We start from the raw sequence: 26221 nt of genomic DNA on the forward strand, positions 1-26221 counted from the left end.
TGTCGTGTTTTGATGACGCCATCACTGGGACTTTCCGGATACGTCACACGGAGCTTCCGAGTTATTAAGCTAGCTACCACTGTGTTCATGTCGTTAGACGCTGAAAACGTTGCAGCGTCGCTCCGGAATACACACCAACAGATACCATGAAAACACCAAAGTCTACCAACAACGCTGAGCACTTTGAATATTGAAACGTCGTTGTCAGAGGCGACAGTCACACCGAGAGGCGGAATGTCAACAACGCGGCCCCTCCTCGGAATGCGACCAGTCACCGAGCTAACGTACCCGGAGCAGCCGACCAGCAGGCTCCCTGCGTCAGTCGGCAGGCAGCAGCAAGAGGCCCTCACTGTGGACGAGTTTGCCGTCCTGGAGGATAAAGAAGAGGAGCTGAAATGCGCCAAGCCTCGAGTGGAACAGGTTTTTAAAGTGGCGTTCACCATTATAGGTCTATTGGACCACACAGGACAGCCTCACGGCAGCAAAACATTACGGCAGATATGGCTGCAGCTCAGAGGAAACAGGGACGACGTGTCGAAGGCAAAGGTGAGCCTCTTTACTGCAGTTTTAGTTTTAGTTTGAGTTTCAATAGATGGACCAACAGTTTTTGTGATATGTGGTCGTTTTTAGTCAAATATAGGGCAAATAACCACCTGTGCCACTTCTTCGGTTGAAGATGAACAGGTGCATTCAAAGTCCTCTAACTGATTGAAACTAGTTTCCACTTTCCAACACGCATCATTGATAGTATAGAGGTTTAGAACATCACAAACTGTGATTCAAAGAGTTTGCAATAGTTGTAGGAGAATCTATAACCTATATTATCAATCCTATTAATATGGTTTTTAAGTTGGATGTGATCTAAAGTTCCATTTATCAAAACAAAAAAACCAACCTTTTTTTCACAAATCACAGACCTTGTTGAAAGAAATCTCCTTTATCTGTCTGATAATCTAGTCCACATTTGAACAGCCCAAGTGATGTGGTTATTGAGCTATACTCTTCTAAAAGGCTCCATATGCCAAAAAAGGAGCGTTTTCATAATTAGAAAAGTGAGATAATCGGCAGCACGATCCCAGCAGTGTGTCTGACTTCTAAAACCTTTAGAGCTAAGAGGTGGTTGTGAGATTGGAAATGTTTATTGCTGTTTTAAATCATCATTTTATACTTTTATCTTTTTCTTAATATATAGCTGTATCCTACATTTGCTTTTACTTTGTAAAGCACTTTGAGTTGCACTTTCTGTTTGAAAAGTGTGATAGAAATGAAGCCGAGTCAGTCTGTGCCACCTTATCTGCAACACAAACTTTCTTTTGTCAGACGTATTATCACCCTCAACCACATTGTCTGGTACTTAGACGAAGACATAACTTTCCTTATATATTACCACACAATTTTCTAATTCACATTTTGGTATTTAGTCACAAATGTCATGACATTTGGCAGAGTTTACTGTTGCCATTATCAAACAAGTCACCAGTATTGTCTGCTGTTTAAGGTCATTTAAGTTTCATATTGATTTTAATGATTAGATGCAACAACTTGTTGAGTTAAATTAACACTTATGTTAACTTATGTTCTTTTCATCTCTATTCTATTTCATCTCTGCGCAGTTTGCTCTCTTTCATAAAGCAATACAATCATTAATAACATATTATTTTAAAGCTTGCAATGTTAAGGGAGGGTGTTGGAGACTAGAATGTAATCACAGTGTTGTCAGTGGGCAGATAAGACTGTGGGAGGCTTTTTATTTTAGAGGTTAAATACTTTCAAACATAAATAAAAAGGGAAAAACCTTCAACACAAAGTAAATAGATGAGAGATCAGTCTCTGTGACCCTGTGTAATGCTGCATTACTTAGCAGTGCTTTCATTTGTCTGCGTCGTTTTTGGAGCTTATTTAATCTTATGGAGCTAATTAAAGCAGAATTAGCACCATATTTGATAACATAGGGTTGTTGCTAATAAAGTGGCTGGTGAGTGTCATTATCACACAGAGGTAGAAAGTATTTCAGGCAGCACAGTGCTGACATCTGCCTATAAATTATAACCACCGATTACAGTGAAAAAGCCCTTGAAAATGATGTTGAATTATTCAATTCTGAAGGAGTTGAATATTAACTTTAGATGTTTTGTTCATTTGCAATGAAAATGAACACTTACTTACAGTCAAAATAACCTCAGTGATTTTTAAGGTCTAAACCTGTATTATTTCAGATATGTGATCATTTTTTCACTGAAATTTGTTGCAGTTTTGTTGTCTGACAGTATCTGACTTTACTGTGAACTGAGGAAAATAACAGTTTGTGATATTTAATCCCTGTAGTCATTAATCCGATGAAGTAATCCAATTATTGGGATGTTAACATTTGTTTTAAGATTATTTTGAATAATACATATTCCGCCTTTTTTTGCAAGTTGACACGTGTCCTGAGGTGTTAATGAAATGTCTGTGACGGGCTTTGGTCAAAGTACGGCAGAGAGGCGGTACAATAGTAAATGAGCCTCATTTAAGATCAGTCTACATGTCAAAGCTGTCATGCAAACATACATTTGGACCCATTTTACATTTGCCTTGGTATTAGAGTGGATAAAGAAAATGGCCTGAGAGCTCACACTAACACACGCCGGTTCAGGCTCCCACACACCAAACTAATACTGTTACATTTATTTACTTTTTATTACACCTTTATTCTCAAATACCTGCATTTCCCTCATATGCTGTTGTACCACAGACATTTGGTAGTGAGCTCTCTTTCAGGCACAGTCTCGCTGCGAATCACGCGTTGAACCGTCCCAGGTTGTTAAATTGCTGCGCCATTTATAAAGTAACATGTTGGTAGGTAATACAGCCATCAAAATTCACGTCATAACTCCTCCTTTGATGCTCCAAAAATGGTGGCTCTCACCATGGTTTTAAGGTTTTAGAGGCTAGCTTTAAGAACGCTTCTGCATATGGGCAACATTTCACCAAAGTGTGTTCTTGTGAAGGCAGGTTCCAGTGCGGCTACTTCTGTCTTGTTGGTGTTGTTCATGTTCTTATTTATTTGTTAAGCCAATGCTTCTGCTAATTCTTCCAACTTGGAGAAAAACTAAAGAACACCAGGAAGAAGTTGTATTTTCCAGTCGGGATATAAAACATTTCACCAAGAATTTACAAATCTGACACCGTGATCTGCTCCTCAGACTAGTTTTAGAAAAAGACGCCACAGTCAGTTCGTGGATACATATGAACTGTGATGATGATATTAAATCCTTTCATGCACGCTTAGCAAGAGAGCCGACATAACCGCATATTGATGTTTAACGTGTGTGTAAACCACACTGAATGCATTTACAGTCTGCCCTGAGGTGGTTTATTCATTTCTGAGTGGAAGATAAACATCAAAGTTCCCCACACTGAATGCATCTGTGCTGTTCAACCACAGCTGCTTCTTTTGATTACTAATATAATATTTCCCACCTCATTCACCGAACCTTCCCTGAAAGCGTTTGGAGCACCCCTGGAGGGGCACACGTCACACTTTATGAAGTTTGACTAAGCATAGGTAAAGCATTATTAGGTTATTTCACAAGTTGAAATAAACTGCTGATACAAATTTCCTGTTAATAGCAAAGCAAAAGGCAAGTGGCTTTTGACTTTCACAGCAAGGTAACAACAAAGTTGTGGGAGGGGATAAAGGTGGAGAGGCTGGATGGGTTTACTCTGAATGGTGACTTTATCAGATGTATGTGGCTCCAAAACAAAGTAACAGGGTTGCTGTATGTCAAATATATTCTCAGAAAATGTTTCTTTTTTTAATAATCGGCCCACTTGAAAGTGCCTTAGATGTTCAGGTAGTTTCAGGTCCTCATCAGGTCTAAACTCGTGAGCCAGTGTGGCAGCCCTCCTGTATAAAAGGGGTTTGTTGTAAATGAGTCACTTAATCTGACACAAACATCAACTCAAAACAGTCATCAGTTTAAGTCATGTGAGCCTGAAATGCATTTAGAGTTTTTATACTTACTCATGCAAACCAGCACCTAGCATCAAAATCCCAGTCTCAGTCAGTTTTTTTTATCCTCTGTGATTTCCCAAACAAGAGCATCTTTCACACTTCTGCATCTTGAGTCACGAGTCGTCTCCTTATATGTGAACTTTACCAGCTGTTCGGAGCTCTGCCAGTCAACCGAGACTGTAATGTGGGAACTGTGATTTCACTCTCAGCCTGATCAGCTTCTGATGAGGGTGAAACGGGAGTCAGAAATGACTTCCTGTATGACCGCTGATGTTCATTTTATCTTGTTGCTTCCAGTTTGGGAAACCACTACTAGAATTCCCATCACAACTTTCTAGTTTCCCTTCTAAAACCTTGTTACTAGAACTTACCAGAGCTGCTTTGGCTTGGTTTGATTGATGTGGTGTGTGTTGCGCTCACACAGATCCTACATACCAGCAGGATCACTGATGCAGGTATTTCTCTCTAACTTCTGAGGAGCAGATGGAACTGTTTGTGCAGTCTCACTTCTGTTTAATAAAATTAGAAATAGATGTTGTTTTCAGGCCATGAAAGATCAAGCAAAGAACACTGGTGCCTTGTAAAGCATCACCTTCATTGTAAACATACAGTTGACTGCAGTTTTAGGTGTGTTTGGTAGAGATTTCTACACTCACTCAGATCAGACATGGTGTCCCTTTTGCCTTTAATCATCCTTGGACCTCAACTGTTTCCGTAAAGACTGAACCTTTAACTATGGTTAAAAGAAATGGTGCATCTCTCAGGAGTGGAAATATTAACAGCTCAGCTCTGAAATATCAGGGTTAGACCTGATAAAAGGTGACCTCCGGGGTCGTACTGAGGGAGATGCTGATTGTTTGGGGTCCGTTAGAAGAAACTCATCCCTTTAAATGTGTCCACATCTGCATTTGGTGCCAGAACGGTCGGCACCGGGCATGAACAGTGTTTTTTGGTTAATGCTTGGTTCTCCATCTGTTTTCAGTTTTAATGTTGCACATCAGCATGTGTCAAGTGAAAATACACACAAATTACTGATCTCAGGAATAACGAAATGTCAGATTAATACAGTCTAAGTAGGATTTGCTTCCAAACGTAAGTGAAGAATCATTTACTTTCTGTTTTAAACTGTTTAAAAAAAAAAAAAAAAAAACTTACAGCAACACTGACTCGACCCGTTTGGACATCTGAACAGGCTGAAACTTCTGGAAACTCTTTACATTACGTCATTTTAAAGTTCAAGCCCAGATATTTGGGGTTATGTTTCCTCCTCAGGTCGGACTTTGTCTCTTTCTCTCGCTGCGTCATTGATGAGTCATTTTGCAAAGTCCGTGCTGAGTGTTTTGTTTAACCAATGCTGAAAGGAGTGTGACACATTATGTCTAAGAAAGCTGCTGCACCCACCTGCAGCTGATTCACCCAAACATTTGCACAGCCAGGAGATTCCTTGCATAAATCTGTCCAGTTTCATCACGTGGCAGCAAAGTTTGTGAGTGTGTGAGTGTGTGTGTGTGTGTCAGTCAGCCGAAACCACTACGGTCTTAAACGACAAAACAAGAGTTGGTAACGTTGTTGTTGGCGACCTGCTGCTGCAGCTGACATCTTCCTTGTTCTGCAGGAGTACATTCGAGGCCTGTGTGACCCCGAGCTGCAGAAAGAAGAGCGGTACCCAGTGGACATGCACTGTATCTTCGCGGGCGCCCGGGGCCTCTTCTTGGACAGGCTCATAAGGGACACGAGCGCTGAAGTCATGGTGCCGGAACCAGGCCGCCTCTGGCTGTTGGGTCAAACTGAACCTGTTGTGATGGCTCAGAGCAGAGTTCAGCAATTTGTAGCACTGTTCCAAGTAAGGATTATGTTATCAGACACAATTTAAATGTACAGCAGTGTCCAACAAATGAATGTGTGACAACTTCATAATTAAGCACATACTGGGTGGTCTAATGTACTGGTTTTAGTTCTGTGCAAAAATCCTGATCCAGCCCTCGTTTCTTTATATTTTGCTTCCAAGCAGCCAGACTGTCTGTAGTATTTTAAAATGTCTTAAGCAAAAGTTCTCCGGGCTTTTTGAACGTCAGTTTAAGTGAGAATCATTCAAGCTGAAAAAAGGCTCCGAACTCAAGGGATGAACCAGTGTTGTGTCGACACATAACAGACAACTTAGCAAAGAAGCCATTTTAAATTGGATCTTTAGGCACTTTGTTACCAGCAGCCTGTCACAAAGACACATCATTTGTTCCCATTTCTTTAGTTGCATCTATGAAAAACAGCAAAGATAACACAGTTTGACAGACAGAAAATAGGATTTCTGCAGCAACAAGGTGATTCCCAAAGAGCTGTTAGCTGAAAACTTGGCATATCTCAGCATGGTGTGCAGTGTGTCCCTAAAACATTTGAGGAAACTGGACAAGTGGAGGACAAAAGAAGAAGTGTCAGGCCTAAAAAACTATCTACAGCAGATGAACAGGATCTGAAAGTGATGTTCTTAAGAAAGAGGAAAAAATCCAGCTGTGACCTGACAGGACCTGAGAGATGCATCTGGACCTTCAGCTGATCCATCTACTGTTGGCCCAAGCCTCATCAGAAATGGTCTCCATGGAAGGGTGGCTGTCAAGAAGCCATTCTTAAGGAAGGGAAACAGGGAGAAAAGGCTGAGCTATGCCAAATGACACAAGAAGTGGACTGAAAATCAGTGGCAACAGGTCTTATGGAGGGATGAATCCTCCCCAGAGCCCGGACCTCAACATTATTGAAGCAGTGTGGGATCATCTGACAGAGAACGGAACAAAAGGCAGCCGACATCCAAAGAAGAGCTTTGGGATGTCCTTCAAGAAGCCTGGAGAACTATTCCTGAAGACTCCTTAAAGAAATGACAGAAAGCTTGTCTCAGAGGGTTCAGGCTGTGTTGGAGAATAAAGGAGCTCAGACCAGATATTCACTTTAAAGCTGCTTAGAACTGAACAAACTCTGTTTTTGAGCTATATTGACTCAAATCTCTCCTATTTTGCGCCTTTCAATAAATCACTGCACCTATATCCTGTTTTTCCATGAATTTCTAAAGAAACATTTTCTCTTGTGTTGTATAAGGAAATTAAATTAAGAAAACTGGTCGACAGTGATATCAATATGTGGAACCACACACTCAAACCTGCCTGTATGTTTCCATCCAGGAAAAGAGAAGTCTACCAAGTGACAGAGAATCAGCAGTGAAACGAGCGTTCAAGTCCTTTGTGGAGGAAAGAGACGATAAATACACTATGGAGCTTCTCCTGCTGCCCAGTGCCCTAAAGGAGGAGTTACTGGGTCTGGTTCACAGCCCCACCAGCACAAACACAACTTCTCAGGTCGGTTCATACCCATTCAACGTTTTTATATTGAATAAATAGAACCGGCAGACACTCTTTTCACCCCACTTTTGGATTGCTGGGAGTTGTTGGAATTGTAACCACGTACGCTGGACTTATTTAAAGCCTTCAGCCACACTGCCCACACCTCTGCAACTATAATAGAAATTTCTTTATTTTAAAACGGGTTTTAACTGTATTTGCCCTTTTTAACTTCAAGGTGTGTGAAGGGGTTCTGAAAGGTGGCCTCCGTGCAGTAACAAACTCTGGCTGTAATGAGAGCAAAGAGGGCCAATACAGAATGAACCGTGACCATACCAAATGACTGTGTTTTATACAATCTTTTTCTCTTTTCTTTTTGTGTGTTTTTGGGTGCTAGTGGGGCACAGAGAGTGGGAGAATATGTGCAGCAAAGGGGCTCAGACCGGGACTCAAACCTGGGCCAGCTGCATGGAGGAACTGCAGCCTCTGCACAGGGGGTGCCGTAAAGCTCAACTGGTGAAGCAGACGCCCCCTGTGCAAAGGCTGTAGTTCCTTCCATTTTATGGGATCTTCAAATATAATTCTCATGTCCATGTTCAGCTCAACCAGGTGCTGCACCCCAGCATGGCAGACATTGACCAGGACCGATCGCAGAATAGCACCCCTGTGACGGAGCTGTCCAACCGCATCCTGGATACCAGCTTCGAGGAGAAAGGTGTGGCGGCGGCATCTGTTGGAGGAGCTGGGAAAACTGGAGGCGGGACAGGTTTGGGTCCTGAAGTCGGGCTGCCCAACGGCACTCGGCCTTCACATAAGCGGCGCTCGTCTGAGAGCGAGACTCGAGACACAAAGAGACAGTACTCCCTGGAGAGGAAGGAGGAGTCACCTGAGAGGGCAAGGGAGCGTCAGAGGGACAGAGAGGGCCGAGGGGGCAGCAGCAGATCCAAAACCCCCTCCGCTTCCTCAACCCTGTCCTCCTCAGCCAAAGCGAACACGGTGTCTGGTCCGATCATGCTGGAGTCCAGTGAGGGCGTTCCAGAGGACGGAGAAGCCGTCAGTCCCGAAACCAACCTCCGCTGCTTGGTCAATTTTTTCAGGTAACGAACAAAACGGTTAGAAATGTTTGCAGTCGTTATCAGATCGTGGCTGTTTAGGAAAGCGTTGCTGTCTTTGACGTGTCATTTATCTTTCTGCTTCCGTGCAAGATGAGATATAAAGCTGCAACAATAATCCAACCTTTTCTGACAAATCTGTTAAGAAAAACATGATAAAAGCTGTCTCGTCCTGTTGTGATCACCTGGATTCACCAAGAGATAATAACAGGAAGACGGATGAGCTGCATGAAAGGAAGATGACTGTAAAAAAGACAAAACCTGATACTGAATCTGTTGCGTTAAACACAGAAACTGCAGCAGAGATGATGTAAAACAAGCAGCAGCAAAGGCTCAGAAGGCCTGAGGAGTCTCTTAGGGATATGATGCGTTAACTGATGCATTCTGGAGCCACTTGGATGAGATTTTGAGCTCAATCCTAAATCTGCACAGCCTGAACATGACAAATATTGACTAACATTAAAGAATAATCCCAGCATACCCAGTTAAAAAGAATTCCCCAAAGTAATTATAGAAAATACAGAGATCACTTCACAGATACAGACGTCTAAATTTTGGCTTAATTTTGGCCACTCGTTTCCCATCTTGAGGTCTTTGTAGGACGGTGTTTTTGTGGAAGTAGAAACTGTAACAAGAAGAAGGTCTCCCTGTTTTTTAGGTTGTGTTTTATGAATAACTTTTAACTTCGGTACACTCGACTTGCCGAGCTCGTGTTGGCGGAGCTTTAGATCTCCATTTCACACGTGATAGTAGCAGCCACCAAGGTCTGTTGAAGTGTTTAAGGAAAAATGACTCATCCTTTCAAACTGAGACATTATCCGAACACATTTTTTTCCAGAACCATGGGTTACCAGCAAGAAGTGGTGGAGCGAGTTGTCAAGACAACGGGACAGACGGAGGACACCTTTCTCGTCCTGGAGAAAATAGTAGAAGAAACCAAACGCTGTCAGGCAGGGTCAAAAGGAGAGGAAAAGGAAAGGCGAATGAACTCTGTGCACACCCTGGACATCCCCTCCTCATCGTCATCCTCTTCCACAGTGTCTCGCTCCAGGGAGAAGGAGCGAGAGCCGAGCAGGGCGTTGGTTGACCCAGGCAGGTCTAAAGAGAACATCAAGCCCAGCCGGCACGGCGGCAGCAGCAATGGGCTGGGACACCGGAGGCAGTGCAGCAGCAGCGAGACGAGCACTCAGCAGGTATTCAGCAGATACCAAACTACATAAGCATCTGTTTTTCCTCACATTTGATCTTCTACCTTGTATTCAAGTCATAATGATAATTAAAATCATATTTCAAAAGAATACTATAATCTTATTTTAGGCCATCACAATCAAGAGGAGCTCCAGCGCTCAAGGAGGAGCTGGAAACTACGAGGTCATTACTATTGATGATGACGACGATGTCATCCCCTCTGATACCAAAACGGCAGACAGCAGAACCTCCCGGATAATGACGGTGGCAAACCTTGACACGCAGTCAGGATCCCGAACGGACTATCTGGCTCGAGGAGGGGGCGGCATCTCACAGAGGGACTACCTGTCTCGATGTGGGACTCAGACTTTGGGAGGATCGGTGAAAGTTGAGAGCGTGACGGCACTTCGAAGCACGCCTCAGTGGCAGACTGCCTCCAATGCCTCCTTGGCTTCAACCCCCAGTGTAGGTATTACTTCCCCCTATACAGCGATACAGAGACATTGAACTATAGATGTAGTTCCAAACTGTGAGTGTAAATGGAGCTTGTGAGGTTTACACTTTACGCTACAAGATTTATGCTCGATTTTCACATCGCAGGTCAGCTTTGATGGTTACAGGCAAGTGGCCCCGATCTGAGGTAATTCTGCATTCAAACAGTTGTGTGAACGGACACACCCAGGACTCTGGCTGAATATGCAGCACGCTAGATTTTTAGAAGAAGCCGCAGGAGAGGAGTTGATGTGGTAGTCGACGAGAAACCTTGAGTGGAAACTTAAAGGGGATCTCCGGTATTTTTAAACCTAGACCTTATTTCTGGCATGAAATGCGTTTATCTACTCACCGAGAACAGTTTGGTGAAAGTCGGCGTCCTTCGGAAGCTATTTAGAAAACTCGCGATCGTCGTATATCCATATAACGGAGTGAACGGGGCATAGACGATGCAGCCTCTAAATAAGGCATTATCTGTCTTTATTTCACCAATACTTTAAGAAGAATTAATGAACAAACGTGTACAATTGCTCTGTTAGCACATAGCTGCTGTTATGTGGCTACTTGCAGTTATAGGAGAGCTAACGGAGGGAATTCTACACAGGCACTCTACTGGGACCACTTCATCCACACGCATGGCTGCAGCACAGCTTATTCACTCCGGTAAGAAAGTCCATCTTACTCAAAGTCGTCGTTCACGTTGTCAAAATCTGATAAATATCCTGCCATGTTGCACAAAACTATCAGTAGCAAACTCCGTGTGAAGTTAGCCGACTGTCACAGAGCACGGAGTGAATGAGGTGTGCTCCAGGGGGGCGTGTGGATGAAGTGGTCCCAGTAGAGTGCCTGTGTAGAAATCCCTCCGTTAGCTCTCCTATAGCTGCAAGTAGCCATATAACAGCAGCTATGAGCTAACAGAGCTATAGTACACGTTCATTCATTCATTCTTCTTAAAGTATTGGTGAAATAAAGACAGATAATGCCTTATTTAGAGGCTGCATCGTCTAAGCCCCGTTCACTCCGTTATATGGATATATGCTGATCACGAGTTTTCTAAATAGCTTCCGAAGGACGCCGACTTTCACCAAACTGTTCTCGGTGAGTAGATGAACGTATTTCATGCCAGAAATAAGGTCTAGGTTTAATAATACCGGAGTTCCCCTTTAAAAGAGGAATACAACAAGTGTGAGGAAGTGCAAGGTCAGAAAGTACAATGTGCCTGGACTCAGGAAATTAAGCAGAATTCATTAGTATTGAAAGTTGAGTCGGGAACACCCATCATGATAGACTTGAGGGAGAAAAAAGGCGTAGAGAGGAACTGCTGCAATCACCCGGCACTTCTTTCAGCTTAGTGCAACATCGATGATGACGAGAGACCTGACATTCAGACAGATGCGTCACATGAGAAGTGTGAATACACTAGAACCTTAAAACCTGATCACAAGAAAAGCATGTTGTGTGAACAACACGCCGATCCAACAAAGCTGACAGTTGTGTCATCTGAACTTTGCTTAAAGGGCAGTAAAATGGGCCCTCTGAGCTCAGAAACACTAGATCCGACAGTGGCTTTGTTCTCTAAACTATTCACAAAGTTGTAGTTGGTTTGTTTGATGGTGACTTTGCTTTAGTCCCGTGAAACGTTGGTGCTGCTGTCGCACCAGTTTGTCTAAGTGTGAAGAAGAGCCGGTGACTCTGAGCCAGCAGTGGAGCTGCCTCGGGCGAGAAGTTGTGTCTGATGCGCTGGTTTCTCTGGGCTCCAGCTGGATTTGGACTTTTCTTTTTTCTCTGCAAAGTAGTAGTCACAGAATGTAATTACTACTGTAACTATGAGTCAGTTCAAGTCATTGTGAGCACTGATGATCATTCCTAATTCTTACTCTTTTTTTCTCTGTTGCTGTTCTTTTCATGCCTTCATACATTCATATTTGTTTGGTCAGATTGTTTGAAATATTGCGCTGTTATTTTGCATAACCAAATTTCACCTCGCAGAGCTGAGAATGAGCTGTTATCTTAAGTGCCCACGCATCGCGATGGCTTTGTCAGGTTTCACTTTGATTCACACATGAATCACATCATTGTGTTTTTGTTTCTTCTTTCATTCTCAGTCAGCTCAGCCAATCCACCGACCTGCAGCCTCTCCCTATCAGACCATCAGCCACGTGGGTTTTCAGGGTAGCATGGCCCGAACTCCTCCCACAAACGACCCTCCTGCCCCCCCAGTCACTTGCTTGGGTCGTTTCCACCAGTCACTGAGGACGCCCTTCACCTTGAACCTACCAAATGAGCCTGGAAACCCAGAGCTGAGGCACATCATCATAGACGGCAGCAACGTGGCCATGGCGTAAGTTCACACACATGACAGCCAGTAAACAAGGTATTACAGTAACACATGATGTGAAGGTGCTTTGTGAACGGTGCTCATCAAAAGGAAAACTTCCTGTGGCAGAAACTGATCAGAACCACATTTGTTGTAGATTTCAGTTCACAGAAATGAGTCAGTGGGTCGGGTACTCGCACCTCGCAGAGCAAAGCGCTCTCCTGGAGTTAAGTTTGTTTTAAAAAGATCTGTCTCATCAATAAAACGACAGCGGAGCCTACTCTTTACTTTCAGGCCATGCTGAATCCTCCGCTCTCACTTTGAGTTTGCTTTCAGGGGATTCAGGCTGACAGCTTTCATCTTTACGGGCACAAAAATCCACGGTTATGATTCCCGCTCGGCTGCTGGAACAATGCATGCTCTCAGTTCTGGATTCCCCGGCAGTCAACTCTAAATGCTGATTGTAGACAGACTCGTTTGTTTTGTGATCTCAGAAACATTCACTTTATTTTCGCAGTGTTTTATTAGCTCAGCTCAGTGGATATTGTTGTCATTGTTTCTCACTGAAAGCACAAATCTGTTGAGTGTAAAGAGACGTTTTTTTAAAAATTATTATTACTCTTTAGTGTCGTTGGATACTTGTGAGATTCTTAAGATCCTGATCAGGCGGGATCCCATCTGTCTGAGCACCTAAACTGTGTTTATAGCCAAAACACACACGTTTGGGTCGGTCAGATCTTAACCTGCAGCTAACTGTGAGTTTTGGCTGCGACAGAAGTCAGTAGTGGTGGATATATATTAGGGATGCAATGGTACAGGTAACCCACGGTATGGTCCATACGTCGGTTTTTGGGCCACGGTTTCGTTCAGTTTCGGTACGTGTTTTGTTAGTCAAGAGAACAATATTTTTTCTCCCAAAATTCTCTCTTTATTTTGCTTGTCAGCAGCAACTGTAGACATACCAGTATCACTGCTGTACTGAATAATGTAACACTTTTCTTTCAAGTTAACAGTTACTAAACACGACTTTCAAATGGTAAAATTTAAATTCTGACTCGGAGCTCAGAGATTCCAACATGCGTGTACAACCTGAACGCACCATTAGTCGCAGCACACAGACGCCACGCTCTCAGTTAGTCTAACTAACCGAACATTACTCCGCTGTTAGACTCTGTTAGACCAGCCCCCACGAGACGGCCCACCGACCATCGGCGATCGGGCCGGTTTGGCGGCCAGGCCACCGGGAAATGTCCTGGTGCTCCCGATGGTTAATCCATCGCTGCTCTCAACTCCTCGGCTAGTGCTGGCCACGCCTCTTTGTTTTCTTTTTTCTGCTTCCGTGTGCGAGCAGCACTTTGAACCCGCCTCCAGTTAGAGTAGTGTGACTGACAGGGAGTGTGTGGGTGGAGGCACAACAGCGATTGGACATGAACTCGCGTCCTGCGGGGGGGCTTTTCACCTGCCTGAACAGGCACACAGTGGCCTGTAAAGCATCCGCGCAAAATGAATTGCAGTACGTAAAAACCTGAGGTCCGTATTGTATCGTGCATAGCGGACCGAACGGTTCAATATTTCACCGGGTACCGTTGCATCCCTAATATATATATATGTGCACTTAGCCATCTGGAGCATCAGGTTAGATCTTTTCCTCTTTGATCTGCAAGAAACGGGACTATACTGGAGGTTCCTGCTGACTCTTGTGTTGGTCATTAGCAAGCATGAGTTAATATTGCCCCTCAAGTAGAGCCTTAGAGGGGTTTCTTGCTTACAATTAAATGGACATCCATGTTGCTAACTGTGGTTATTGTCATCAGATTTGTAAATAAAGGTTATTTTTGACTCTGTGAAGAAATTTAGACAGACGGTTAAACAGTTTTATGACAAAGCTCCTTCTCAACCTGCCGCTTTTTGTAGAAATTACAGCTGCTGTACAAGACCCGCGGGGACTTCAGTCAGAAGCTGCAATGGCTTGGATCACACCTGTTATGTCTATAAATGAGTCCTCAAAAATGATGAGGAATGAAGAATTTGAAACGTGTCCAGTTGATCAGCAGTTGTGCGGTCAGATACCCACATATACCGTATTTTTCGGACCATAAGGCGCCCTTAAAATCCTTTAATTTTCTCAAAAATCAACAGTGCGTCTTAAAATGCATTTCGCCTAATGTATGAATTAATTCTGGCTGTGCTCTCTGACCTAGAGCCGATTTTTATGTGGTACACAGCGCTCAAAAATCTGTCAAAATGTTTTAGGACGTCCTTGGTAAGCTACGAAGCTGCACTGCTTGTTGGTTTGAGCATTACGGGCCACCGTAGTCATGAGCCTCGCAGAGTAATACGATGTGTGCTTCAACATTAAGGTGTGTGCATTCATTCATTAATTTTCTATACCCGCTGCCCTAAAAATGGCTCCTGCTCAGAGACATGCTGACGAAGCGCATTTCAAACTCAGCGCAAGTGAGTTGAATAAAGTTTGACTGCTCTGAGTTTTGTGTCTTTAATGCGCCTTATAACCCGGTGCGTTTTATAGCCCGAAAAATACGGTACCTGTGTTCATGCAAACTAAAATAAGCTTGCATATGAACACTTGGACGCATACAGTCGTGCTCTGTTTTGTTAACTAGCTACAAGACATAAACCCTTATGGCTTAGAAACAGAGTTTGTGACAGTGTCGGTGCCTTTGGGACCATCCTATCTGCCCTTTTACTGGCCTGAATCCACAATGATTTTATGTTCTTGTCACAGTTATGTGATCCGTTTGGATTGCTGAATACTTTCCACCTTTTTTTGTTATTTGGTGCAGATAGAAATAAATCTATAACAGCACAGACTACACAGGAGAAGGCTTTGCTTCACTGGCACATTTTAGGAACTACTACCATGCTACCAAGCTGCAACTGGCATGATTTCTCAGCAGTTGCTCTAATATTAAAAAAACAAGCTGATGATGAGTGATAGAAATCACACACGTAATCTCGACATGCTGCTATTTCACTGAATCTAGGGTTCAGCTTTTTTTGAGGGAGAAGATGTGAAGACTAGAGGTTGTAACTCATCGGATGACAAATCGAATCTGTGTTTTAAGGGCATCATTTCCCACACCTGTCACACAAACACCACGTCTTTCCTTTTACTTATGAAGCTACCGCCCTTCCCATCAATATCATCATCAGTTCAGGTCACACACGTGCACCGTGCAGACCATCTGTTACAGTGCGTCAGTTTCAGCTGCTACCCTTATTGTGTTGGTGCACCAAAACGTTGCCCACGCATTCACACGTTACTCATCACCATTGTGTATGACTGTGCGTGAGCCTGGAGAGCGAAAGCGGTTGTAGCAGAATGATATTGATGTGTCGGTGTGTAGTATGGAGGAGTTTCTGAGAATAAAGGCCTTTTCTTGTAAAAATCTGTATTCTTAGTTTCTCTGGTATCCAGAAATTCTGCAAGTAAAACTGAATTTGTGTCAAAATGTAGGCCAAAAGGAAGGAAGGAAAGGAGGAGTTCAGCCTCCTGTTTTTCCCATGTTCTCTTCTGCTGTGTCGTCATGCTCTTCATCCAGGATGACACCATCTTCACTTCTCACTTGGGCAACCACTTCCTTTTGTTTTATTTCTTCCTCTGTCCTTCCTTCTTTACCAGAAGTGTAAAATATGGTTCACCTCCAACCTGCATGTCCCGCAGGATGAACAGATTATGACTGATAATGTTTTTGACAGTTGATACATTTAAAGGATCTGCAATTTATTTTTTTTAAATCATTTTCAGAAATTTTAAGCCAGCATTCATTTGATTATACATTTTCAGAAAAAGTGAAAATGTGTGCAATGTTTTATTGAAAGATGTGGGAACATAAAAGTAAATACGGTATGTAAGACTAAAACGGTTTGTACAATTCTGAGGAACTTGAATATCTGGTCTGAGCTCCTTTATTCTCCAACACAGCCTGAACCCTCTAAGACAAGCTTTCTGTAATTTCTTTAAGGAGTCTTCAGGAATAGTTCTCCAGGCTTCTTGAAGGACATCCCAAAGCTCTTCTTTGGATGTCGGCTGCCTTTTGTTCCGTTCTCTGTCAGATGATCCCACACTGCTTCAATAATGTTGAGGTCCGGGCTCTGGGGAGGATTCATCCCTCCATAAGACCTGTTGCCACTGATTTTCAGTCCACTTCTTGTGTCATTTGGCATAGCTCAGCCTTTTGTCCCTGTTTCCCTTCCTTAAGAATGGCTTCTTGACAGCCACCCTTCCATGGAGACCATTTCTGATGAGGCTTGGGCCAACAGTAGATGGATCAGCTGAAGGTCCAGATGCATCTCTCAGGTCCTGTCAGGTCTTTGCTGGATTTTTTCCTCTTTCTTAAGGACATCACTTTCAGATCCTGTTCATCTGCTGTAGATAGTTTTTTAGGCCTGACACTTCTTTTGTCCTCTTTTTGTCCAGTTTCCTCAAATGTTTTAAGGACACACTGCACACCATGCTGAGATATGCCAAGTTTTCAGCTAACAGCTCTTTGGGAATCACCTTGTTGCTGCAGAAATCCTATTTTCTGTCTGTCAAACTGTGTTATCTTTGCTGTTTTTCATAGATGCAACAAAAAAAATGGGGACAAATGATGTGTCTTTGTGACAGGCTGCTGGTAAAAAAGAGCCTAAAGATCCAGTTTAAAATGGCTTCTTTGCTAAGTTGTGTGTTATGTGTCGACACATTGATTTAGGAGCCTTTTCTCTGCTTGAATGATTCATAGGTCAGAGTTAAGGGGCTTAAACACATTCATCTGAAAGAAAAACTTTCCAAGGAAAGTCTGGAGAACTGTTACTCAAGACCACTTTAAAAGATTACAAGAAAGTCTGGCTGCTTGGAAGCAAAATATAGAGAAATGAGGGCTGGATTAACACTTTGACCCAATCCCAATTCCAGTCCCTGGCCCTACCACATGCCTCTAGCCTTCTGTATTTCCGTGGTATTGCGCCCTTTTGTTCTGGTGTAACAGTCATAGTAGAAATCTAGGCCTTCAACGGGGGTGTTGGGCATCTTTCGGATGACTAGATTTACAGCATGACTTGATCTTTAAAGGAACCTTCCCTACTTGACAGAATGCAAATCAGAGGTGTAGAGTCACGGTGAGAAATTGATATTGGGCCTTTAAAGATCTAGACCCTAAAGGGGTTTTATGTGATGTAAAGTTATTCTAATGAGCTTTAAGATATTTTCCCTCATCGGTTTACGTTTCCACTAAGATTTTGGTGATTATATGATCTCTTCCTGCTGGGGAGCCATTCATCACTTTCTCTTTCAACAGTCGGGGAACTTCCCTTGTGTTTGCATCTGCCCTGAGGCTGAAATTCATCATGTTGTGTATAATCAGTTATGTGTGCCGCACAAGTACCAGGACGCTGAGTGTGAAATGGATCTGTACTTTTCCCCTGCGATAACAGATCAGTATCTTCACCATCGAAAGATGAATTCAGGTCAGGCGCTTCTCTCGGTCTCAGTCAGAGTTTATCTTGGACATTTTTATCAGCGTCTATGATTCTCATTTTGTTATCAAAAAGATGTACAGTGGCTTCCAAAAGTGAACGTCCAAAACCTAATGGACCTTTATGAAATAATCCACATTGGTAGAATGAAACGGGGAAGAAGACAATACACACAAGGTGGCACATGCAGATATGTCCACCCTCCCTTAGTAAGATCTGGTGCTGCCAATTACCTCCAGAGCTCACAAAATGTGTTGAATAAGATCCACCTGTGTCCACTTGGAGTCAGCAACACCACTAATCAAGAGGCACCATGAAGACCAAGGCGCTCTTCAAACAAGGGTACAGGAGGTACATGTAAGGGTTGGGTTGTGAAATCAGAAAATCTTGATAATCCCATGGAGCACCATTAAATCCATCATCACAAAATGGAACAAATATGGCACCACAACAAACCTGCAGAGACGAGGCTGTCCACCAAAAGTCATAGACCAGGCATGGAGGGCAATAATCAGAGAGGCAACAAAGATGGAAATAAAACATCTTTAGTACGCAGCTGAAAGGCTATTGACCAGCTGTACACTCCACAGAGCCGAGCTTTCCTTCCCAGACATATGGAAGAAGGTCCTCAGGTCAGATGGGACTAAAACTTAACGTTTTGTCATTCAAGGAAATTGCTAACAACACCATCCCCATAGGGAACATGGCAGTGGCAGCGTCATGCTGCGGGGATTGTTCTGAATCCACAGGGTCTGGTAAACTAGACAGAACCGAGGGAATGATGGATGGTGCTAAATCCGGGGAACATTTTGAGGAAAACGTATTTCAGTCTTCCAAAGACCCTCAGCATCCTGCTAAAGCAGTATTCGAGAGCCAAAGATTGCTGGACTCCAGCTTGAAGGAGCTGGAGCAGTTTTGCTTTGAAGAATGAGCACAAATTCCCAGTGGGTAGATGTATTAAGCTCATAGAGACAAACCCTAAGAAGCTTACAGCTGTAAATGCTGCAGAAAGATGGCTCTATGAATGCTAAATAGTTTTTTAATATTTCACTTTTGGTTGCGTCACAATAACATATTTAGCATCTTCAAAGTTGTTGGCATGGTCTGTAAAGTGAACAATTAAAACCCCCACAAATATGATTTTTAATTCTTGTATGGTCTGAGTCTTGGAATTTGGAAAAACACATGAAGGCAATAACAAAGTCGGCCTACTATCAACCTTAAGAATATATCAAGGCTAAAAGATCCGATGTCTCAGCAGGACCTGGAAAAACTAGTCCATGCATTCATCTTTAGTAGGCTTGATTATTGTAACAGCATCTTTACAGAACTACCTAAAAAGTCAGTCAGACACCTACAGCTCAGTCAGAACTCTAAGACCAAAAAAGTGGAGCACATCAGTACTGTTCTGAGGTCTTTAAACTGGCTGCCTGTTCATCAGAGGATAGAATTTAAAGTTCAGCATTCAGCTTCTATGCTCCACATGTCTGGAACAAACTCCCAGAAAGCCTCAGATCAGCTGAAACACTCAGTGTATTTAAGTCCAGGTTGAACACATCTATTTTCAGCTGCTTTTGAATAAAGCTCCAAATAAGCGTAACATTTTTATCAGTTTTATTACAGTTTATTTTATCTTATCTTTCATATATCATTTTATTACATTTTTATTCAATCTTCAATCTTTATTGTTCTGATTTTATCTATTGTTCTTATTTATTTCTTTTTTGTTTAAATTTGAAATCATGCTTTTTATTTCTGTTTTAATGTCTCTGTAAAGCACTTTGAATCACCTTGTTGTTGGATTGTGCTATAGAAATAAACTTGCCTTTCCTTGCCTATGCAAGCCAACAAAACACCCGCTGAAGTCTCTGCACTCATGACTATGAAAGAAGCAACCGTGCACTGATGTCAGAGCTGTAATCCATTAATATCCGTTGGTGCTGCTCTTGTTGTGGCTTGCCGTTGTTCAGCTGCAGCTCAAGCTGATTGAGTCATTATTTGTGACAGAACTCTTTGAAACTTTTTGCTGCCTTGGTCAGACCTACGTGTTTTGTGTGACATCACTGTGCAGTCAGCGTTCACCCAGCCTCTTCGCCGTGCGTCTGCTTTACCGCAGCTCCCGTGAGGCCAGATTTCTGGACATGATAGCACAAAGGGAAATAACCTGTGTAGACAACAGAAATACACATGCTGAAACAAGAGAGAACAAATCCACCATTCATTTACGTGAATTCAGGAGTTTTAAACGCTTGCTGACAGTCGTTATAGCTGGCTGTTGAGCTCACAGTAAACATATGAAGCATGTTTCCTGGTGCTTTGAACAGTGATGACAGAAACCTTGTGAGCTGAAAATAGAACTTCTGGTTTGACACTCGTCGTCAGACATTTCCCCTGAAAATATTTACCCAACGTTTACGGGTTGAATGTTTACCACAGACATCTAAGACCATTAAACGGCACCCAGACACAAATGTACTCAATCACAGGTCTTTGGCTGCGGCATGCAGCTTCCTGCTCAGCGAGGCCGGTGGCTCTGAGGGAGTTTCTCATCTCTGGTGCCACGTTTTTTTTTCAATGTTCTGTGGTTTTCTGCCCTATCTACCAATATGTTGTACCACAGCTGAGTGACGTGGGCTTGTTCACGTCACTGCCAACGATCTGGGTCAGCTGGTTCATTGTGTGTTTTTGTTGTGTTCCTTTAAACCAGGTTGGAAATGAGTTCTATCAGGACTGTTGAGAGCCTGTTTTAAGTTGCTTTTCTTACTGTTTCTTTCTTACAGTTTCTGGCTAGGATCCGTCACATAGTGTTTTAAAGTTGGTTCGAGTGTTTTTCCCCATAGAGAACAATGGGATTTTGCCAAAACTAGTGAGAAAACCCAGCCCTCTTTGGAGCCGTGTAGCTCACACAAATTTTACAGTAAAAACAGTATGGAAAGTTTCAAAGAATCACAGAAAGTTGGACTTTTGATGACTGAATCAGTATTTTTATATCTTTTATGGTTTCTACACAATCACGGTTTAATTTTTGTGACTTTCATTGATGCTGGTTTTGTCTCAAATTGATCCAGAATGTGTCCAAGCTGTAGTTGTCTCACTTTATTTCTGAGCTGGGAATTTATCTCTTCAGATTTAAAGGTGCAGAGTCTCTTTAACCTACCATAAAAACTACATGATACACAGTAGAGCCATAAATATATACGTCTGTGTCCAGCACAAGATTCTGATGCTCACGGTTCAGTCGTTTTATTTAATGCAACTTGCAGTTTTTGCACAGTGGTTCCCTAAAAAGGTGGAACCAGCAGCTTACGGTCACCCTTTTGTTCTCCTTCCTAATGCCCCCGACACGCCCCTTCTTAACTGTCCCACAGTGCAGTAGTTCTCCATTTGTGCGACTGTTTGTCAAAAAAAGCTGTGCAGCCTTTCCTTCCAGAGCCCCACCATTACATCCATTTATACGCTGTTGTTGTTTTCTAACATCGCTGCTTTTCCTCCCCTCGCCAGTCACGGCCTTCATCGTTTCTTCTCCTGTCGCGGCATCGCGCTGGCAGTGGAGACGTTCTGGAGGAGGGGCCACAGGGAGATCACAGTGTTTGTCCCTCAGTGGCGTCAGAAGAGAGACCGACTCACAACAGGTACAAATGCATCAGATCTGTACTGTCACGGGTTATTATGGATTAGTTTTTATTTTGTCGCCGTATTGGCTCCCTGACCAGAAGAATAAAGGTGCTCAAACCTCCTTAGAACTGTACAAACTCAGATGTTGCATCTCCACTTCCTGTTTTTCTGGGAGTATAAAGAAATGAGGGTTGGCTCAAGACTTTTACACAGAGCTGTAACTCTTGTCTTTATCGTTTTTTTTCTGCAGAGCAACATTTTCTGAACCAGCTTGAGGATCTGAGGCTGCTCTCTTTCACTCCTTCCAGAGAAGTCTGTGGACAGAGGATATCCTCACACGACGACAGGTACGCTCTCAGTCTTCAGCCGCCATTACGCCAGACGCGTGTCACAGCTGAAGTAGACGCTTCGGATGCTCTGATTTGAGCTGCAGTTAGAACAGACTCGGTTACAGACCTGCAGGTGAACACAGTAGCTCTGTTATTTTGGGATTTTTTGGTTTCATTATGAGCTTTTCTCCTCCCACACAAACATCAACACTGCACCCCCCTCACACACCCTGCCCACTGCTTACTAAGCTGTTTTATGATAAATGATGTCTGCTAAATTACCTCTGAACAAGCTGGTGTAAAATACCACAGTACCTGCTGGGTTTTTGTGTGTCGTAGCAGATATCTCAGGTCACTTTGTGAAGGGTTGCCTGGTTAAAGCCTACATAATGATACGTCTTCTTGGCTCACTTCTTTAATTGTTTCTTGTCCACTGGGTTTCCCGTTGTGGGCTGCACCGTCCAAGCCGTGAACGAGCGTCCGACCTTTGAGCGCAGGGAAAATCCTGAGTAAAAAGTCTGTCTTTTCTTCTGACAGGTTCCTGCTTCACCTGGCAGAAAAAACAGATGGGGTCATCGTAACCAACGACAACCTAAGGGACTTTGTCGATACCTCCGACACCTGGCGTAGGATCATTCAAGAGAGGTGATTGTGTGTAATGTAGCTCAGCTCGGTTAGTCATCCACTGACATGTTCCATTACCCAACGTGATGCTGGAAAGTCCACCGAGGCTGCTGACTAATGCTAAAGATTTATGTTTTATTTACGTTCATTTCAAAGAGGAACAGGAAACGGCTCCTTCATACAAACATGTTTACGGCCAGCTCTAATAAGATGGTTCTGAGAAACACAAAGATTACATGCAAATAAACTAAAACATCTTACGCTCATTTTAAAAGGAACTAAAAGGAGTTTTTAACAACTAAAGCAAGGGATCGATCGCAATAAAGATGTTTTATTACCATCGTGTCTTGCTCTGCTGGTTCAGATCCGTTCTCATTGGATACAGACATCATTTTATTTATTGACAAAATACTGATTCTAAATAAGTTCTTAAATGTGGAGCATTTTGGAGCAACAGTTTAATGATGAATGTAAGAGAACATATAACCAAAACTGTGAGTGTAATGTTCACTCAGGCTCACTTTAAGTCCATGTTCATTAAACGACTGTAACTTCCGACCTTTTCACATGCTGAATCGTGTTCGTGTCCATGGTGTGGGCCTAACTTTACTGGAGGGTAGAGGGGAAACTGCAGTTCTTTTGTGTGTGGTTGTGTCGCCCTCTGGTGGTTGTTGTGCGTCTCACACGGAGAGGCACACGGTTTCCATGTTCAGCTGCAGTTTGTGAACGTTTTTCCTTGTGATTGGCAGGTTGCTGCAGTTTACTTTTGTGGAGGATCACTTCATGATCCCTGATGACCCTCTGGGGAAAAACGGACCTCACTTGGACGTCTTCCTACGGAAAGACAACAGGTGCGTATTCCTCAGCTTATGGGGACCAGAAGAACCCCACGATTGATGTCCTTTTCACGGCAGATGAAGGATGCTGAACATGGTTGCTGTTGTTTAGCAGTAATTTAGCTTCTTCTTTGTGTCTTCCTGTCAGGAGGGCTCCAGCCACTCCTCCCCTTCTGCGGCCCCCAGACTTCAGGCCCTCGTCCCAGCAGCAACAGCCCGTTTACGTCCAGGCCCTTCACTCCGCCCCTCGGACCTCCACCTCCCTGACGCCCCACCCTGCCGCACATTGGCCCCATTCCGGGCCACCTGAATGGCACCCGCCCCGCCGCTCACCCTCCCCGTCACCCTCTCCCCCGCCTCAGCGGTCGCCGGGGGAGACGTCGGAACTGAAGAGAAAGCTGTACGACATCTTCCCCGACCAGAAGCAGCGCATCGACCGCATCCTCAGCGACAATCCGTACATGAGAGACCTGAACGCCCTGTCCGGGCTGCTGCTGGGATAGATTAAAAACTGGCACACGCATCTCACACACACGCACATGCAAGAGTAAACATATGTGTTGGCATAGAAATTATTTATTTTCCCATCTTCTCCAGCTTGGAGGACATGGACACATTTTTATTATTTTACATAAAGACTGATTATCAAACTAGCTGCTATTTGCTAAAGGTATTTTTTGGGATATGTATCGATTCCTCTTTCCCTCCTTTGCATTCAAATTAATCAAGGTGAGCAACACCGGTGTCTTCAGAACCAAAGCGTGAACAAATCCGCAGATCTGTCGAGCAGCAGAGTTTCTTGTGTGGCTCCCGTGGGATTCAAATCACTGCAGTTTCCATGAAGGTGGGACCGGCTGCCTCTGTTCACCATCAGACGCTGGCAGCTTTTTCTTAATCAGATTTGGGCCGCAGAGCTTTTTGTTAATGAGTTTCAGACGCTGCCGGGTTTAGCGTGTTTTCCAAATGTCAGTGTCAGGCGTGTGATGGAGGTTTTCAGGTTTTCCTCTAATCAAACCGCTCACAGTGCACTTTTTTTGAGAAGGGAGCGGTGATGAGAGCAGAATTTCTCCGCAGAAACACAAAGCGTTAATGAGGCTGCTTTAGGCACGTTCAGGGGACATTTTGGGGCTGTTTAAATGGGCACTAAAGACTTTATTTTCTTCTTTTTTTATTTGGGATGCAGCTTACTGTGAGAATTTACCCAGGCTGAGCACTGCTCATCTCTCCCCACAAAATGTGCCCTTAATGTCCTGCTGTGGCTGTCGCGTGTGACTAAAAGCCAGTTCACAACCTCGTGTGTGCTTTTGTCGGTCAGTCCACCAGGTCTCCAAGTCTCGTTTTTAGGCGATACTGCAGGAGGATCGCTGTTATTCACGCCTCCTGTTGACCCGTTACATGCACGGAGACCCAAAAGGTGATTGGAAGGGAGGCCTGAAACCTTTTCAGCCGACTGTCATCAGTAACTGTGAGAAACTTCCTGCCATGTCCCTACAGTAGCCCAGAAAGGACATACTAAACTGACCTTTTCTTTTCTTTTTTTAAGCTGTTTGAATAGTGTTTTCTTGCACGTGAGGTTTGGGAGTTTATACGTCCCGCAGGTTCAGTCAGGTGATCAGGTCCAGTCGGAGCGCTCTCAGTTTGGAGAATCAAAAGGTTTTCTGATGGCTTAAAGCTGCTCAATGTCGCCCTCTAAAACAGCCCAAACCTCGGTCATTTATTGTGGCATAAATGTTGTCACATGGGGCTGGAAGGTGGATGTTGTGTGGTTTAGAAAATAAACCGGTCTGATTCAGAACAGGCGATTCTTTTCCCAGCATGCATGCGCAGGAGCAGAATTGAGTTCTTAAACAAAGTTTGTCAGACTGGGTGAGAAGACGGCTTCTGTTGCTTAGTACAGCTGAACTCGCTTTCAGTCACGTGAAAGATGAGCTTCGTATGATCTCGGTCGGATTAACCTGTTTACATGCATTTTAAAGGTCTGGCCTTCTGTGTGAGATGGCAGATAATCGACCGGGCTAACCTGCGGTGTCGCTGAATACGAACCAATTCGTATTTGCAGAAACTGTTCTAAGTTTTCGGCCCCACGTTGTCTTTCAGTCGGTGAATAATCTCCACCCAGAACTAGCTGCTCTGCGTACGGGTCGTTCCGAGACACTCGGTGAGTTATGAGCCTTGAGGTGTAACAGGCGGAAGCAAACACTAGAAGAGTTTTTGTTTTATTTGATTAAGTTCAATTTTGATACAAAAGATTTTAGTCTTGTGAAAAGATCCAATTTTCAGTTTGATTTAAGAATGTATTGAATGCACTGAACACGAGCGAACAAGGTTTCATTGAAAAACACACACACACACACAGAATGTGGGCTGCAGCTTTCATATTTAATGTGCTTCTGAGGTTTGTAAATGAAAAACACTTCATCTTGTAAGAAAAAGTTCTGCACAAAAACTTTACAAAGTTTAGTTCGTACTCATTGTTGCTGTCAGGATTACTGAAGGATTCTGTTTTTCTTGTATTATAATTCTTCTGTGTATATTGATTTTCTTTTTTGTAAATATACACATTTTTGGCTACAGTGCACATATGGTTTTATGTATGTGAAAAAACAATAAATGCACCATTCCTCATGAAAAGGTTTGACAGCATGTCTAACAGTTCCTGCAGCTCTCAGATACAAAATAAATGTTTTGATTGATTTTAGGGCTGGGCACATTAACGCCTTATTTTTGCCTTGACTAATGAATTCATTATCGCCGACAATTATTTATCTCCCATTAACGCAGTTTTTATTATTTATTATTTTTGTTGTAAACGTCTGTTGCTCATCGGCTTTTATTTTGAAGTAGTCCATCGTGAGCGAGCCTGATAGGTTGCTACTGCTGCGGCGCTCACAGGGAACAGCCAGAAACGAA

General features: G+C 43.3%; 1 protein-coding gene across 1 annotated transcript; it reads left to right on the forward strand.

Moving 5' to 3' along the window:
- Positions 1-25942, forward strand: n4bp1 (nedd4 binding protein 1). Its single transcript, XM_072386656.1, has 12 exons — positions 1-546; positions 5613-5840; positions 7165-7338; positions 7921-8417; positions 9271-9625; positions 9750-10085; positions 12218-12453; positions 21409-21539; positions 21773-21869; positions 22389-22496; positions 23225-23326; positions 23460-25942. Exons 1-12 carry the CDS (start codon positions 235-237, stop codon positions 23812-23814), a joined length of 2931 nt encoding a protein of 976 aa, XP_072242757.1. The 5' UTR covers positions 1-234; the 3' UTR covers positions 23815-25942.
- The last annotated feature ends 279 nt before the right edge of the window (positions 25943-26221 follow it).

The sequence above is a fragment of the Leuresthes tenuis genome, unplaced genomic scaffold, assembly GCF_036924035.1.
Source record: "Leuresthes tenuis unplaced genomic scaffold, fLeuTen1.0.hap1 SCAF_5, whole genome shotgun sequence".
NCBI lineage: Eukaryota > Metazoa > Chordata > Actinopteri > Atheriniformes > Atherinopsidae > Leuresthes > Leuresthes tenuis.